This window comes from Sturnira hondurensis, unplaced genomic scaffold (genome assembly GCF_014824575.4).
Source record: "Sturnira hondurensis isolate 20B ecotype Veracruz unplaced genomic scaffold, ASM1482457v3 Scaffold0006849, whole genome shotgun sequence".
Lineage (NCBI taxonomy): Eukaryota > Metazoa > Chordata > Mammalia > Chiroptera > Phyllostomidae > Sturnira > Sturnira hondurensis.
The window spans coordinates 1,004,480-1,021,584 of record NW_028079480.1 but is presented as its reverse complement, the minus strand read 5'-3'; the positions used below and the strand labels follow the sequence as shown (position 1 = coordinate 1,021,584).

Genomic DNA, 17,105 nt, shown 5'->3' with positions numbered 1-17,105 from the left:
CCCACTGAGCCCCTGGGTTCATTAGCTGCACCGCTGGTGACCTCAGCAAAAGGACGGCTCTAGCTCCCTCCCCACCCAGCGTCTGCTGCCCTTGCACCTCCGCCATTTCCTGGTCCGCTCTTACTTGGACTTCAGGCCCTCCTGTCCGTAGGGCTGCAGCAGGTACTGGTGCACAAGCTTGTCCCTGAGAGTCCCAGCCAGTTTGATTTTCTTTCTTGATCTGTGCAGGTTGATGATGAAAAGTGTGATGGACCCCCGAACGTAGTTGTGGCTGATGCAGAGAGAGAGAAGGAAAAGATGGAAACAAAGTGGTCAGTTAGACGCTTCTAAATAATTTACAGATGGTAGGAAGCGGGACTGCGCCAGGAAAGGGCACTTATTTTATGGCCCTTGGCCGCCTTCAAAGACAGGAAGGCCTTGTTTTTGTGGTTTCCTGCAGAGAAGATACTCACTTCTCACCGCGCTCCCTTTGTTCTTGTTTAAGTGCATTGTGATGATTTGAGAAAGCAGAATATCTTTCTCTGAGTATGGGAGTAAAACATGCTGATTGCCAAATTAAATAAATAAATAATATAGAAAAACACAAAAAGAAAAAGAAAATTCCCATAACCCAAGTATGTTAAGATATAATAACATTTTCATAAACATCCTTCCAGTTTTCTTAGTTTATTAATTTGACAAATATTTACTGAGTATGTGACATATTTCAGTTTTTACATAATTGGGATCACACTGTTTGCACAGTTTTTCAGTTCATGAACATCTTAAACATGTTCCCATGTTGCTACATGATATATTCTACTTATGAAAGAATGCTAAATTCTTCAACCATAGAAATGTAACATAATTTATTTAACTAATACCTTACTTTTGGGGGCTTAGGTTGTTTTCAATTGCTTGCCATTATAAATTACGTGATGAGACGCTTCATTGTACATAAACTTTTCGCACATCGCGATCATTTCTGATGGATGGAGCCTTTGCAGTTGAAAACATCAGGTCAGGAAATGAACACTGTACGATTCCTCATCAGATCTGGTCCTCTCCCAGTGGTGCCCCTCCCCGAGGAACATTTTATGTCCCTGCCCTGTTGAAACCAATGAAATGTGGGTGGGTATGTTAAAACCTCTGGCCAGGAGGTTTGAGAGCCAGCCCCCCGTGTTGCCCCTTTCCTCTCTGCTGGAAGACCAGCAATGCTCTTGACCGCGGGTGTGGGGCCCTGTCGACCCGTATCCTGGGATGGAGACAAGTTGAGCAGAGCTAGGGCTGAGCCACGACAGACAAGCAGTGTGAATGAGGAATCCATTTCTTATTGAAAGCCACGGACGTGTGGAGGCCTTTGTTATCGAGCATAATTTCACCGATTCTGGCTGACACACATATTTTGATAATATTGTGATTAAGTCTCTAGAGAATTTGTGCCAACTTGCCCTGATTGGCTGTGTATAAGAACGCCCATTTTCTCATATTCTTAACAACACTGGATATTAGCCTTTCTCAACCCAAGAGGTGATAATAGGATTTCAAAGTTGTATTAATTTGTATTTTAAAAAATTCATACTGAGGTGCAGCATTTTTTTCATTTGCTAGTTGGCCATTTCGTTTCTTCTTTTCTAAACTGACCATGTCCTTTGCCAATTTTCTACTGGTTTATAAAAACTATCTATTTATTAGAGATAGTGAGCCTTTTTCCTACATGTATATTACAAAATTTCCCCATTTTTCTTTGACCAATTCATTTAACATTGTATTTGATATATACAAGTTAAAAAATTTTATCATTGTTCAAATATAGTTGCCTCCATTTTCACCCCACCTTGGCCCCCAACCCCCAAACACAAAACTTTTATGTAGTCAAATTTATTGATCTCTTTGATTTCTGCTTTAGCTGTTTTACCTACCCCTAGATTAGAAAACTGTTTACCACTTTGGGGTCCTTTTAAACCAGTACAGGATGTTCAGAAGCCTGGGAGAACTATATGCCTACATGGCCTTTCAGTATCAACAAAACTATAATGATTTCCTTCTCCCTTGTAGGAAAAAAGATTTTGTTTCTAAGGGGTCCCTTAAGGCCCCATCTGGATGGGTTAATGAGAGGAAACAGAAAAAATGACCTGATCCAGCCTTCAAAGGAGGAGCTCAGAGAAACTCGGCGTCAACTCTGCCCAGAGGAAAATATCATTCCTTGCAGAAACAGCCCCTCGGCCTCTGGGTCACTCATCTCTGCTTCTAAAGGCGATAATTAAGAGCTGAGTGACCAAGGGCAGGTCAATGTGATAACTCGGGTTATTTGTTTTTTCATAATATAGTTTCCAGGACTAACCCCTGGATTTTTTGATTCAATCCATTTGTGACTGGGGCCTGGATATCTGATATTTAAAAAAAATCTTCCTGGGATATTTGGCAGATGAGGTGTGTTTGGGAGCCATCGGCTAGAGCAACCCACTAAGGTCATGAGAAGGATTACCACGGTATATCCCACCGGGCTGTGCCATGATTTTTCTTGCATGTGTAGGGGGCACAGTGCTGTGTTCCAAGCTTTCCGTATGCCTACATGATATCCTGACAAATTATTAAGTGACTCTTCCACCTGGTCTCTCCTCCTCTGGTCCTTCTTCTCAATCCCCTGAAACATGTGAGCTAGCTTTTGGAGCCAAATGAGTTCGGTCAGAAGATAATGCCAACTTATTTGAGCAGACTTGTGTCACCAGAGCTCTGAAGAGAGACGCTGCTAGCCTGTGTCAGCATTTACCATCATTAAAGGACACCAACCATATTCCTTTGGTGAGCTTTAAGCTTAACTTAGCTGTGTGCAGAACTGAGGAAGACACCATTAACTGCCACTCCTCTGGGCTCCAGAGTGTGAATGAAAGTAGGCATGCATGGGTACCGACTTTGCCAACTATGGTAATCCCTTCTGTTAACAATCATCAGACAACCTTCTCAAAGGCCAGCAGTGGAGGAGGAGAGAGCACCTTGTGCATGCATTTATGAGTTTTTCCTCTGCAGCGTTGGGGCATAATGAGGCCTCAGAGACTGGAGAGCAGAGGGTGGGAGGTGGGAAGTGGTAGGTGGGAGGGAGACCTGAAATCACAGCATGGCTCCAGGGAAAGCTGTCTTTTCAGGCTGCTTGGCAATGGCCTGATTTCCATTTACACAGTTCCCCGGAGGGAGACAAACCAGTACTGAAAACCAGCCCACAGACCAAGGCGCAGAGGCTCTCACTGAACTCCTGGAACCTTCTCAGGTAGGAACTGGCTTGACAAGGGCCTCTGCCAGACCTTTCCTGCTTGGCTGAGGGGCAGGGGCATTAAGCAGGGGTCTTCTGGCTTTGAAGACACATTTTTGGCTGGAGAGTACAGCACCAACCTGAAAGTACTGTGTTGCAAATCCAGATTCCTGAAGGATGTGTATTCTCTGCCCACAGAAAAATAATCTTGGAACAGTATCTGTTCCCTAAGAAAATGGGGTCTGATTGAAGGCAATTAGTCCAGGTGGTTTTGGGTTTTCTTAATGAATGTCCGTCCCTTTTTGTCTGGTAGAACATCTGTCTTGCTCCATGTCTCACTCACGGTGACATTTTTACCACCAGCAGAGGATCCATGTATCTGGACTTCATCTTTCTGCTGCCTGACATCTCTGTGTTGCCATGGGAGGAGGAGGAAGTGAGTCAGAGAAGGGAGGCTGGAATCAGAGTATCTTGGACGTAAGAGGTGGGGAATGTCCTATGGGGAGGTGCGTCTTGACTTCCAGATAAAAAACAGTCGCTGTTCTAGAAATGTCTCTGCTGAAGCTGGGAGACTAGGAAAGGGAGGATGACCCTTTGGAAACACGGTCATTCTCAGGGAAAGTCAATATGCTTGAAAACTGGGTTGGTCCATTGTCTCCAAATCTAATTCAAAGTTTCTGGGTTCGGCAAAAGTCAGGCCATGTTTTGCCAAACATTTTTCCCCCTAATTTCAAAGCCCCTGTGTATTTTAAGGGAAATTTAATCCACATGTTTCTGATTCATTTACACTTAACTCATCAAAATATTGTTTTGTAAGAGCCATTTGATGTCCAAGAAGCCTCAGGAACCTTTTTTATGAGTCTTGAAAAAAAAAACCCTTCTTCTGAAAAACAGGAAGTCTTGTTTTGCCAATAATAAATGAACTTGAACCCAAAAAGGCTCAGTTTTGCTTCAATATCCACCAGGTTCCAATTGGTTCTAAACTTGGCTAAGGACCTCAGAGCCTCCCCAGAAACATACATTGTCTCACAGAATGGTTTAGAAAATGGTTTTTCCCAGTCAAAATGTATTTGTTCTCTGAACAAGAAGACCTAAGGTGAGAACTCCCATGCTGCCTGTGTCCTAATGTGTTAACTCCAAAACAGAAAGCGGAAGAGCACCTGCTGGTGCTGGTATGAGCATCTGACTTTTGTTCCTAAGTTTATCATAAAAGACAATGCTCTCCAAGGTCAGAAATGACCCACAGTGCAAGAGACTGCCATGAGAGACAGTGAGGTACTCAAGTCGAGGTTGCATAACCATCAGGGGAGTGTAAAAGGAGTTGCTGTGTTGGACACGACACTGGGGGCCAAAGGATCTCTAAGGGTTCTTTCCAACTGTTTAAAGTGTTTGCGTTATTAACACATTGTATATGCATTATTTGAATACAAGGGTGATGCTAAGGAACTGTGGAGTTCAATATAATATTATAAATTACTGGCATTTGTAATATTACAATATTACTAATATAATAATAAGTACAAATTACTGGCAAGATGGTTGGCTCATAGCAAGTGCCACTTCAATACACATTGGAGTGCAGGAGTTCTGTTGATAGACACTTTCTTTGGGTTGTTCTAAGGTAAGTTTATACTTTCTCACCCAATCCTTGACCAAGGACATGTGAGATATTTTCAGAGTACTGGTCAAGACTGAATAGTGTGAAGCCAACATGCTGACTCTGGGACATTTCTGTGACCTGGGCCTCATTGGCAACAAATAAATTAAGTGGATCGATAGTGTTTTCTATGACTGTTGTGGAGGATGAGGGGGTACAGACAGGGCATGTGGCTTCCTAAAGAGATGGAGCACAGAGAAGAGCTCTTTCCTTGCACCTACCTACCTGGGGTGCCTGACACCCACTGACGTGGACGAGACCCGTAACTGCAGCCCATGCAGTGCATCCACGGAGGGTTTTCTTTTCTACAGGATCAAACAGACCTTCACTACCCCAATTATTATCATTAGGGTCATGTGTGCAATGGACTAGTAAAGCCCTTCCTTCTTTCCTTCCTTTTCTCCTCTCTCCTTCCTCCTTCACTGCCTTCTTTCAATGGGGAGAAGGAGGAACGGCCCCGACCAAAGCACAGTGGCACCATTTCCCCAGAGAAGTTCTGGAGTGACTGACTCCCCGCAGAGAGTACAGGAGAGCTGGTGATATGGAGAGAATTTTGACTCTAGATGATCTTGGTAACTTGGAGGCCTCATGCTAGTGAATGTAGAATTCTTAGACACTCTACCACACCTTCTCCCTCTGGCTGATGTTGTGATATCAAAGTGGAAGGGAATTAGAACTCTTTAAGTCAGAAGTAATGTCTTAATGCCTTATTTCTTCATTCATTCATTTATTCATTAAATATTTACTGTGAGAACTTCTTTAGGCTGGTCACTGTATTAGACAACAAGAACAAAAACAAATGGGACACTGGCCCTGAGTTCACGGTACACCCAGAATATTAGTGACTACTTCTGTGAGGACATAAAAGAAGGTCAGGATGAATGCTGGGAAGAGGCTAGGTGAGGGGTCCGCTGTGAAGACACTCTAGTCCTGCTAAGCCGAGCTTCTGCCATTTCCCCCCAAGTCCTCAGACAGACAGTATAAAGGCCACAAACTGATGTGTTCACAAAAGAGACAAGAGGTGCCAAAAATAATTTTTCCCTCTTGAAGCTGGGGGTCCACCTTTTGGGTGGTTACTTTAGGGTGGAGACAAGGAGTACAATGTTCCCTTGTGTAGTGATCAGATAACTCCAGGCCTAGGCCACAGAGCAGTCACTCTCTGTCAGGTATTGGACTGAGCTTCCTGTTGAGCAAAAGGGATGTTGAAAACCCTTGGCCTCTGCCCAAACCAGCCTCCACTCATCCACAATAGGTACTTGTATCTAAAAACAAGACAACTGGCCCCTGGCCGCCTCTGTTCAGAGTGATTCTTTGAAAAATCTTATCATGAGAAATGAATTGGCGTGGCTCCTCTCTCATCAAGGAAGGGGAAGGAGCGTCTGCTGTAACCTGACCACCGGGGGCCCTTTGTGCTGTCTGCTGCCCGTGATCAGCCCTCCATGGGCCCGCTGGAACCAAGGCCTGGCTGGAGACACTGCCCCCCACCCCACACCCTCTTTTCTCCGCAATAAGAGAAGGAATTCTCTTTCCCAGCGCTGCCTACTCTGCTCCTTCAACAGGAAATGATGTAAGAAAGCCATTTATGGTCTGAGGGGTTTTGCTTTAGGATCAGTTTTCACTTTTTACCTTATGGTCCTCACACTTCAAAATATCTTCTCTGCCAAACTTTATTTATTGATAACTATTTTCCATGCTTGTTTTAAAGACAACTCTAATGACAAGGAGTGCTTCTGATAACAGAGAGGAGATAAGTGCACACCACCTGGCTGAGCTGTTGTAGGTCCAGCCCCCTAAAATGAATTTTGTTCAACCTCTTAACCCTGGAAGTAGCCAGAAAGACTTCTGAAATATTGAAAATGGCTCCAAAGCTGACATGACTCCTTTGGGCACACATTCCGCCATCCTGGGGGCCCCTGGTTTGGGACGCACTGGGCTGGGGCTGTTTTCAGCTCTAGCTCTCCAGCACGTGTCAGAAACGTCAACTGGCCTCCTCAGGCTCCGCTGGTGGGTCACAGGAACGGGTGTTACAGCTCGCCTTGGTGTAGCCAGAGGCATCCAAAAATGCCTTGGGCATTACATCCACTGGCGCAAAGAAAAAGCTCAATAAAATTTTTTTTGGATGAAAAAGCAAATGAACAGATGGCATGTGTTTTTATGAACATTTTATGAATAAATCCTCTAAGTGTGGAAAAGGGGTTTACTTGGAGAAAAATGATTTATCAGCGATAATTTGAAATCCACAAAGAGCAAGGAGAGTGAGTAATTCCAGAGGCAGTTTTCAGTTAGTCATCCCAAACAGCATGGAATTCCAAGAGGAGCCCAAAGCCTGAAGCCCCTCAGGTGGCTTTCTGTGGCGTGTCCTGAAGACTTACTTGTGGTGGTTTGTGCAGTGAGCGTAAATCCTCAGTTTGTCCCGGATCACTCGGCCTGGCCGCGGCTTCCGCTGGAGCCCAGCCACGTGCACGGCCAAGACTTTGGGGCCAATCAAGCGCTTGTACAGGAGAGAGAGCCAGTAGTCCTGGGGAGAACGGAGATGGAGAGTCAGGGGAAGGCACGTGTTCAGGGCTACTGAGTACATGTGACAAACACACAGGCCGGAAAGTCCTTCTTTAGCAGGAGTAAATCCTGACCAGTGTGACCGACCCTCTAAGCATGGTCTCCCCAAGGGAGCGCTCACCCCGGTTGATAGTAAAGCCAGCACTACCTAAAGTGGCCTTTCAACTGGCCTAAATGGAGGAATGTAAATGGAGGTGACTCAGAGCTGCGTACAGACAAATGAATCAAAGTTCCATTTGAAACAACAGTTTCACATGAAGTAGCAACTGGTTGGGGCCTTACATTTTCAATTTTATTTTCCTAGGACTATAGTTTTATATTGGTTTATGGCTCCTGTTTCATTGTAGAATAGAAAGCTTCCAACGTTAGAGTTGTCACCAATATGAAAATCTAAAATATCATTCTTCAAATACGGTCACTGAAGACAACTAGTGAGGTGTGAGGGATGAAGGTTCCCCAGGTAGGAGACCAGAGTCTTTGATTCCAGGGTCAGAAACAAAAACGAAAGAATGTTCGCAAACCATGGTGCTAATTCTGGGTCATCTTCAAAAATTCCAAAATAAAAAGGCTAATTGTAAACTAAGGGTCCATCTTGAACTGATAGATAAATATTCAATTTGTAACCCACACATGTATTTGAACTTACAAAAGCCTATTCATCAACAACTGAATTTGTATGATCTTTGCTATTAGCATGTTTTGTTTTTGTATTTGATACAGACATAAACTTGCATTTGAATTGTGTAAGTGCTATCACCTGTCCTGGGGTAACGACTTCAGCGCCTGTGACCCAGGGCTTCCCCCACCACTTCAGTTCTGTCACTGAGGGAACCTGCTGTGCGGTGCCGGCCACTCAAAGCCTCCCAGACATCAACCACATCTCGCCACCACCTTCCCAGGCAGAAGCCTCCTAATGATCTTTTTCGTCTTTTCTTGTGTAGCCATCTATAACATTCTCTGCTTTAAAATGTCTGCAAGTTTTCAAAGACTTTCAGAATAAATCCAAACTGGCCCTCAATAGTGGGCTCTAAACCTTGCCAGACCATCTACCTGAATTAACTGTAAGTGGCCTTAGGATGACTATTAAATATAGTTTCCTTTCATTTAAGATGGAAAATATTTCATCATTGTCAGTCATACAGATACAAAATCTCACTGGTTCAGTTTGCTCTCTCTGATTCCCGATTCTGTACTGCTGATTGTTACTCTGTGCTGTGGTTACCACAGTCACCCATGTTCCCATTGAGAGGTCCACCTTTCACTCACCGATTTGTAACAGACCTTTTAACGTTGGTAATAGGAATCCTTTTGATTGTATGTGAGCAAGTGTTCTGTCCCGGTTATTTTTATGCTTTCTCTGATACAAAGAATTTTAAAAACTTTTACAGGAAAATAGGCCAATCTGTTCTCTCAATTTCTTTTAGTCTTAAAAAGTCCTTCCTCACACAAGGATCATATAAACTTTCACTTATGTTTTTCTGTTCTTATTATATTATCATTTTAAAATTTAACCTTTTAGATTATTGGAAAATATTTTGGTGTATGATAGTAGCCTTATTACTTTCTGAATAATTGACTGGTTGTTGTACCATCATATAGTGAATAATCTATCCCTAAGTCCATCTTCATTACATATGAAGTTCTGCATACATGTAACTATGTAGAAATATAAGTAGTATTGTATTATATAGGATTACTCTGCACATTAATAATTATATTTTATACACTGCATCATATATGATATATTTAATATATTAAATTTACACATATTATAATACATGTATAATACAAATTAAATATATGTAAATGTAGGAATATGTCATATATATGGTATTTTGTGAACTATATGTCATGACATACTGGTAAGAAATGTTATATATAATTCTGCATCTGGATTTTCTATTCTCTTCCACTGAATTCTCCATTTCCCTATCAGTTTCATATCATTTTAATGATTAAAAATTTACATGTTAATATCCACAGGTTCAAGTCTATTCATTATAATTTTTCTCGCTTTATTCAAACTTTCCTAATTAGTCATATCCATTTACCTTCCCAAGCAAACCCCCAAATTACTTTTTATACTGTTTGTTGTTCCAGAAAAGTTTGAGGCTGGCATGGATTTCATTCTAGGTTTGGTTAGCCTGTTTATTTTCTATCTTTGTATTCTTCCACTATGCTTGTGGGAGTCATGTTTTATCCTTGATATTTGGACTTTTACCAGGAATGTGTCAACCAGGGTTTCTGCATTAATGTGCTGGTATTTGGGAATGCCTTTGAGAAGACAGACTGAGGTCGCTCTCCAACCTGTGCGAGCGCTCTTGAGACACAGCCTGGATGGCCTTTCCTTCTATGAGCTCCAGTCCCTGTGCCAGGAGCCTGCCCACCTCCCTCCTCAATTCTGCACCAGTGCCACCCCTTTGTCCATTTTTAAATCTTTCTGCTTTCTCTCTGCAAGAAGAGGTCTCAAGTTTGTCCTGCACACTGCATATCTATTTTCTCTGGGATCTTTTCTCATTTATTACAGTTTTAGTTTCCTTACAATCTCATCATCTTGTCTCGTTTACCCTACCTGATTGGCACTCATTTCATATTTTTCCCATTTTATGTGTACTGTGTGTAGTATTGTATGTATTTTCCATGTACAGGAGAACATATGTATCTTACTGGCAGTTCTAAAGCACAGAGAACCCATCATCCACCTTAAAAGCTACAATAATACCCATACTGTTGCATCCAGTTGTATGATTCTTCCTTTTCTCATTTTTGTGCTTTTCATTCCTGTTTCATATTTTAACTTTATCCTAAGCAATATATTATGCAATTTGTTAGCTTTTTAAGCTAACATGCTTGAAAAGTGGTATCATGCTGTATGTAATTTTCTCTTACTTTTTTTCACATCACGCTTCTAGGATTCATCCAGGTTGTTACTCCTACTTAAAGTTCATTCATTTTCAATGTTGTATAATCCATTGTGTGAACATACTACAACTGATTTATCCATTCTCCTGCTGATGGATATCTGGGTTGTGTCCAGATTTTTCCTATTATGAACAATGTGGCTTTCAACGTTCTCGTTCCTGTTTCCTAAGACACAGATGAAAAAATCTGGACAAGTATGACTGCAACTGTGATTGGAAACTAGCAGCAGCCTCCTCACGTGTGTGCTTTGTAGAAACACAAATTTACAGGCTTTATCCCAGACCTATTGAGTCAGAATCTCCAGAGGTGGGGCCATCAGACTGCATGGTTGCCCAGGTAATTCTGCTGCTCATTAAAGTTAAAGCAGCACCGTAGCAGCATTCAGAGTAATACCTAAGGGCAGAATTGCTGTGTCCTACACAGGTGCACAAATATTCAGCTTTATAGGACGATGCCAAATTATTTTTCCAAAGTGATTTCAATTATTCCAGTTTATACTTCCTTCAAGCAGTGTCTGTTTGATTTCCTTTTGATTCATATCCTTGCCAACACTTGTGATTTTCAGACTTTTTCATTTTTGCCAACCTAGTGGGCATATAATGTTTGGCTTTTTTGTATTTTAGTAAGTTCTTCCTCATGCCTAGTTCATAAAAATATTTTATTTTTTCTTTTAAAACTTTTAATGTTTTTTTTCAGAGTTATGGCTTTAATAGATTTAGAACTGATCTGGAGTATGGTGTGAGGTAAGTATCTAGTTTCATATTTTCCTTATGAATAGTCAATTACGCCACATCATTTATTCAATGGTTCCTCCTTTCGTTAGTGATCTGCAACACCCTCTGGTCGTACATCAAAGTTCCATATACTCGTGGGTTTGTTTCTGGCTCTTTGTTCTGTTCCATTTTTCTGTCCTGCACCAATGCTGCACAGTTTTAATTACTGTGGTTTTATATGTAACTTGAAATCTGGTGGAGCAAATCCTCCTGCCTTGTTCTTCAATAATGGCTTTGCTAACCTTGGGCCTTTACTCAGTAATAGACATTTCAGAGTCTGATTATCAAGTATCTACATAAAATTTCCTGTGACCTTGGAACTTCATTGAATTTATAGATTAAATGAAGAGAATTTATATTTTTATAATATTGAGTCTTCTTATCAATAAATACGAAAAGAACAGAAAAAGACCTCTTTCTTCTCTCCCTCCTTCCTCCCCTTTCTCCCTCCTTCCTTTCTTTCCTTCTTTCCTTTGAAAGTGAAAGTTCATAATCATCTATATTTTTCTATTAAGAAAGTATCCTAATAAATAAAATCTTTTATTTATAATAAAAGCAAATCTGGAGAGAAGAAGAAAATATGGAACACTTTTCAATTCAGAGACTGAAATCAGAACACATTTTATTTTTAGAAGTTTTCTATTCACCACTGAGTAGTAAGCAAAGCAGTAAAAAGAATCCAGTGTCAGGCCCCAAATGTGCTTTACTGGCAGATTCACTGATTTTCCATTTCTAGATAAAGCACTTTCAAAGTGCCTCTACATTCATTTTCTCCCTGCCTGTATCCTTTTGGTATTGTATGAAAACTATTTGCAATGGATGTCTTTGCTTTCACTTCCAAAAGTGTGTATCAATGGGCAGAAGCCTTCATTTTCCTGCTTCCACCCCACTTCACCTCCCAAAATTCAAGGATAGTATGCCCAGGTAAAGGCAATAGCTGTGTGTTGATTGTATGATGTCACTTTGGATTTTTTTTGCTTTTTGTTTTTTAAAAAATATCTGTTCACATTTAAGTCATATATGTTGTTTAAACCCATATATATTTGTAATAAAAATTGTGAGTATAGGTGTACAAGCAATAGGTTGATAAACACAACATTTGGGATAACAGCTACCTTAAGTAGAGAAAGAAGAAATCAGGAAAATGGGATATGAGAGAACTTATATTTTGATGAGCATTATCAGCAATGTTTTAGTTTTGGGGTTGGGTGGTGGATTCACAGGCGCTGATTGTATTAGTTTGCTTTAAAAGTAACATGCAGGTATGGGTATTCTTCTGAATGTGTCATATAATATATTAAAAAGATAGTAAAGAATAATTACTGCTGCACTTCTTAACCAGAGCTTCCTGTCTGAAGATGACATCGTGACCCTCCCACAGGCTGACATCTCTGAACTGTGTCACCCAAAGGGAGACGGGTCATGGTGACTTGCTCTGAGTTTATCATCTCTTCCCTCCGGGGAATGGGTTGCAGAGTCAGCTGATGGTAGGATAACAGCCCAGGTGAATGTGAAATTTTCACTTATACTCAGTGCCACACATCCTTTTTAGTCTCCTCTCCCACCTGTATTCTTTTCTCAGTTCCCTATTTATCTTTTTCCCTTCTCCTTCTTACAGTCTCCACCCGCTCTCTCACTCTCCTTGTCTCTCCCCTTTGTAAACTAACTCTTAGCTGACTCAGATTGTATTTCCTTCCTTCCTTCTTCCCTCTCTGCCTTTGTCCCTCCCTCTTTTTTTCCATTTTCACTTTCTTTCTTTTATTTTACTATGAATATATGGCATTTATATAATCATAAACAAAATAAATAAATGCAATCTCTAAATATCTCTTAGAGAATGACACGAAAAAGCAGAAAAAACTATCTTTATGAAAAAACAGATAGGAAAGAAAAAAGAATGCACACACATCTCTAACAACAACAAAAAAGAACACTGTAAGAAAGATGGAATATAATGAGAAGTTTTCAGACAATAAAAGCCATCAAGAAGGAAGGCAAATATATTGGCTTTTTATGTCAACAATAAAAAAATCCACAGCAAGGAATGCATTGCAATTTTCAAGGGACAAAGAGAGACACAAACAGACATTCTTTAAATGTATCAGACATGAGAGGAGACTGAAGAAAACAGTGTCCATTTATTAGTTGGAAAGGGAAAACTAATAACAGATGACACTGAAAAGACAGAGGCCTTAAATCTTTTCTTTTTCTCAAGTATTTGTCAAAAAGTCAATTGTCTGAAAGCTCGACAATGAAGTATATGGAGTAAGTTGAACCAAAATCGATGGGAAAGGAGAAAGAAACTGACAGAGGGTTGCAGAATTTACTGGATTAATCCCTGAACCATGTGTTCCTCCAGGTTGAAGGTGGTTTACCCATTCTCCCAGTCCACGCCGAGCCGAGCGCCTGGCCTACAGGAGGTGCTAGGATTCGATGATGGAATGTGGATCACGTTTAAGGCTCTGTGCTAGGCATTAGGGACACAGTAGTGAATAAGGCACATACAGTTCCCGCTGTCATGAAGTTTATAATCTAGCAAGAAAGAAAGTCCTTAAGCCAATGAGTTAGGCAGTGAATTAATTTTAATGATACTAATGGTAACGAAGGAATCTATGAGACTGTATAATAGAATACGTGGCCCAGTGTGGGGGTAGGAAGCAGTCAGGGAAGGAGTCTGTCATGGAGTGACATTTTGACAAGATTTGAGGAAGAGAGGGGAGGGGATAGGAAGTGCCTTGGGCAAAAGAGAGAGCTCTGGCTTGGGAAGGAGTTTGGAAAGTTTGAGAATCTGAAAGGAGACCAATTCAGCTTGGAGCTCAGCAAGTAAATACCAGATGAGGACAGTAGGTCCAGGTTGATAATAGACTTCAGGATTTTAGAATCTGTCTTAAAATAAATGGGAAGCCACTGCAGAATTTAAGAGATAAGTGACATTATTCAATTTACATTTAGCGAGTTGACTTTCACAGCTGTGCAGAAAATGGATCGAAGGAAACCACTTAAGAGGTTAGTTAGAAGAAAGATGACGATCGTTTAAGGTGAGGAAATTAAATTAGGGAGAAGATGAGGGATATGAGAAATATTTAGGAGATAAAATTGATTGGATGTGGTGATTAATTGGATATAGAAAATGAGCATTAAGCAGGATTCGTAGCTTTTTAAATGCTCAAATCTTTACTTGCAGAGGATGGGAGGGCTCCTGGCAGCCCAGCAACAAGAGTTGTACTTCGATTCTCTGCTCAACACCACCTCCTCCCACTGCAACCCCAGCCCATGAAAGCTCAGTGGGATCAAACTCAGCCAGGGAGAAGTAAAGAACAGACCTAGAAGAACACAGAATCAAACAGCGTAACAGTAATAACTAACAAATGTGCACCAGTTAAATCTTTCCTAATGTGCCCCTGAACTTTAGTTCTGAAGTTTGTTTTGTCATTTTTAGTGCACATGAATCCAGTGCATATTTTTGAAATGTTTTGTCTTTATCCACTTGACTCATTATTTCTTGCGTTTGCTATTTCTATTAGTGTAGAGCTTGGCAAGGGGGCCCTTGTTCTGGAAGCTAGGCTCTGGTCCACCTTCAGCTGCACCCCTCCCCATGGGGGTAAGATGTCCTCAGAGTCAAGGGCCCATGCCTCTTTGCAGATCATGTTGTGAGTCCCCCGATCCCAGAATTCTATGCTCAGATAGTCCTTTGCTTGTTTCCAGAACCTGCATGGACCTCAACCTGGAGTCTGACTTCCTGAGAATTTGCACCACTATGCCAGAAAGGTGGCAAGGGGAAGCTATTTCTGGAGGTGTGACCTGGGTTTGTGCTTGCTGGCTAGGTTTTCCACGTGACCATAAGACCCTTGATGATACACTATAGAACTAGGGGCTGAGAAGGGAGTGTTGGGCTGGGGCCCGAGGCTCTGATCAGCCCAGTGAGAACTGTGAATACATTCTTTCATTCTACAAGCATTTCACGAGCACATATTGATAGTATGCAAGGTATTCTGTTCAGCCTGGGTGATACAAAGATGACCAAGGCATCTTCCTGTCCTCAAGGAACTTAGGGGCCAAGATACATGTAAACAACTCTACAGTGAGGCTCACTAAAGTAAACACCACATGAGCAGGAACCACTTGTACTCTGGGAATTTGGAAGAGGAAACAATTAATTATGACTGGGGACTTGGGGAATGCTTCACAGAAACAAAAGTGGAGAAATAATTTGCTTACAGTTGAAAGATATATACTCAAAGCCTGGAAAGTTATTTATTATACCCAAACCTCAGTTTCTTCACAGGGGTTTAATGAGATAGTACACCTGGAAACATCTATCATAATGCCTGATAGATAAACGTATTTAATAAATGTTGCTTATTCTTCTTTTTATTCCTTGAAAGGTCTTTTTTGACCTTAAGAAGACAGTTACGTTGTAGTATGTACACAGTTATGGTTCAAGTTGCCCCCAAACATAAACTTAACTGGTCTGTACTTGTGCGTGTGTGCTTTGGAAAGTTTAACGGTGGCTGGAAGGAAGCTCCTCAAGATCAGGGCTTACCTTTGCATCCCTAGGGCCTGTGAATGGAAATGTTGGTATTCAGGAAGTGTTCTTTGATTGAATGAATTATGCAACAAGGATTCACCTCCCGATGTTGATGGAAGGGCCTCCAGGGCTGACTGAAAGTGAAATGGTAACTTTGGAAGGTCATGGTTTTCTTGAGCATTGGTAGGCCTTGCTGTCAGTGCCTAAACTTGCTTATTTTCAACTTCTGGGAAGTATACAAATTCTGAAGTGTGTCAGCAAAAATACAAATATTTTTCCTTCATAGAGCCTCCTGTCTGACTTCCAAAGTTACAAACACCCCGTTGACTCATGTCTTAGATGCTGTACAGACACGACACCAGTCGCCACTCTTCACCTAGACAACTGGCCTTCGAGAGCTGAGAAGAAATGAAGAGGAACGTCACCCTGGATTTCTGCACCCGATGTGCTGGTGTGCCCGAGCTCACGTGGGAGGGAGAGGGCCCCGCTGCTCCGACCTCCTCCGCAGAGAGGACGGTGTGCTGCAGGGCCCACCCAGAAGGTCCCAGGGGACTGCAGCAACTTCAGACAACTAAAAGCTACAATTTTCCCTGCTGCCCTTTCTAGAGGGAATGAAATCCCTCCATCCCATGGTTTGACCACCGTTCTTAAAATTTCAAATGGCTTCCTATTGCTCACAAGTGAGAGAATGAGACCAGTGGTTTTAATACAAATTGGGCCCTCAGTGTCTTGCCTTTCACGCTCCAGGACACTTTCCCCTCCCACATGGGCAGGGCCTTCTTGTCTCTGTAATTACCTCCCACTCCCATCCCACACACACCTCTCCAACGCATACACATGCACACACACAGAGTTAACTCTTGGACACTAGCTTTAGGGTCCTGTTCCCACAGAAGGCTTCCTGGACCACCCCAGCCCCTGCCTGAGCTAAACCACATTTCTGTGTTTTGAGTTCTCAGAGAACTATTTCTTTCTCCTAGGACACTTGATTCAGTTTGCATTTGCACATTTTTTGGTAGAACTTCTGATTCATATGTCTCTTCCCTTCAAGACCATGAGTTTCATGGTGACTGGACTGCGTTTTCTCACTGCCGTATTCCCAGAGTCCAACACAGCGCCTGTTTTCCCCTTGGTTGGGCCCCCGCCCCTTGTTTCCCTTTCCCATCTCTAGATGGACTTCGGGTGATCTACTTGGAACAAAATGACAGATATTTTTCTGTACTCAGCCCCATCGATCTCAGACCTAAGTAAGGGTGAGGGGCACTGGCTCAGCTGGGGCTCCGTGGAGCAGCCACTGAGGAACCTCCAGCCCAACACAGCGGGATGATGCCCGGGAAGCCTCCAAGCCAGAAATGCAGGCCAAAGGGTCATCACAACAGAGACGCCAGAAACACTGGGGTGTGTGGTCAGAATTCCAGGCACATTGCAAGTGAAAGCAAC

At 42.0% G+C, this 17,105-nt stretch overlaps 1 protein-coding gene across 1 annotated transcript in view; it reads right to left on the bottom strand.

The window, feature by feature from the left end:
- HPSE2 (heparanase 2 (inactive)) overlaps positions 1 to 17,105 on the bottom strand; it is a 260,303-nt gene that overhangs the window by 24,049 nt on the left and 219,149 nt on the right. Inside the window, exons 8-9 of the mRNA XM_037050907.1 lie at positions 7,259 to 7,404; positions 125 to 271 (exon numbers count right to left, since the gene is read on the bottom strand). Coding sequence (XP_036906802.1) covers positions 125 to 271; positions 7,259 to 7,404 — 293 coding nt within the window. The remainder of the gene's footprint in view (positions 1 to 124; positions 272 to 7,258; positions 7,405 to 17,105) is intronic.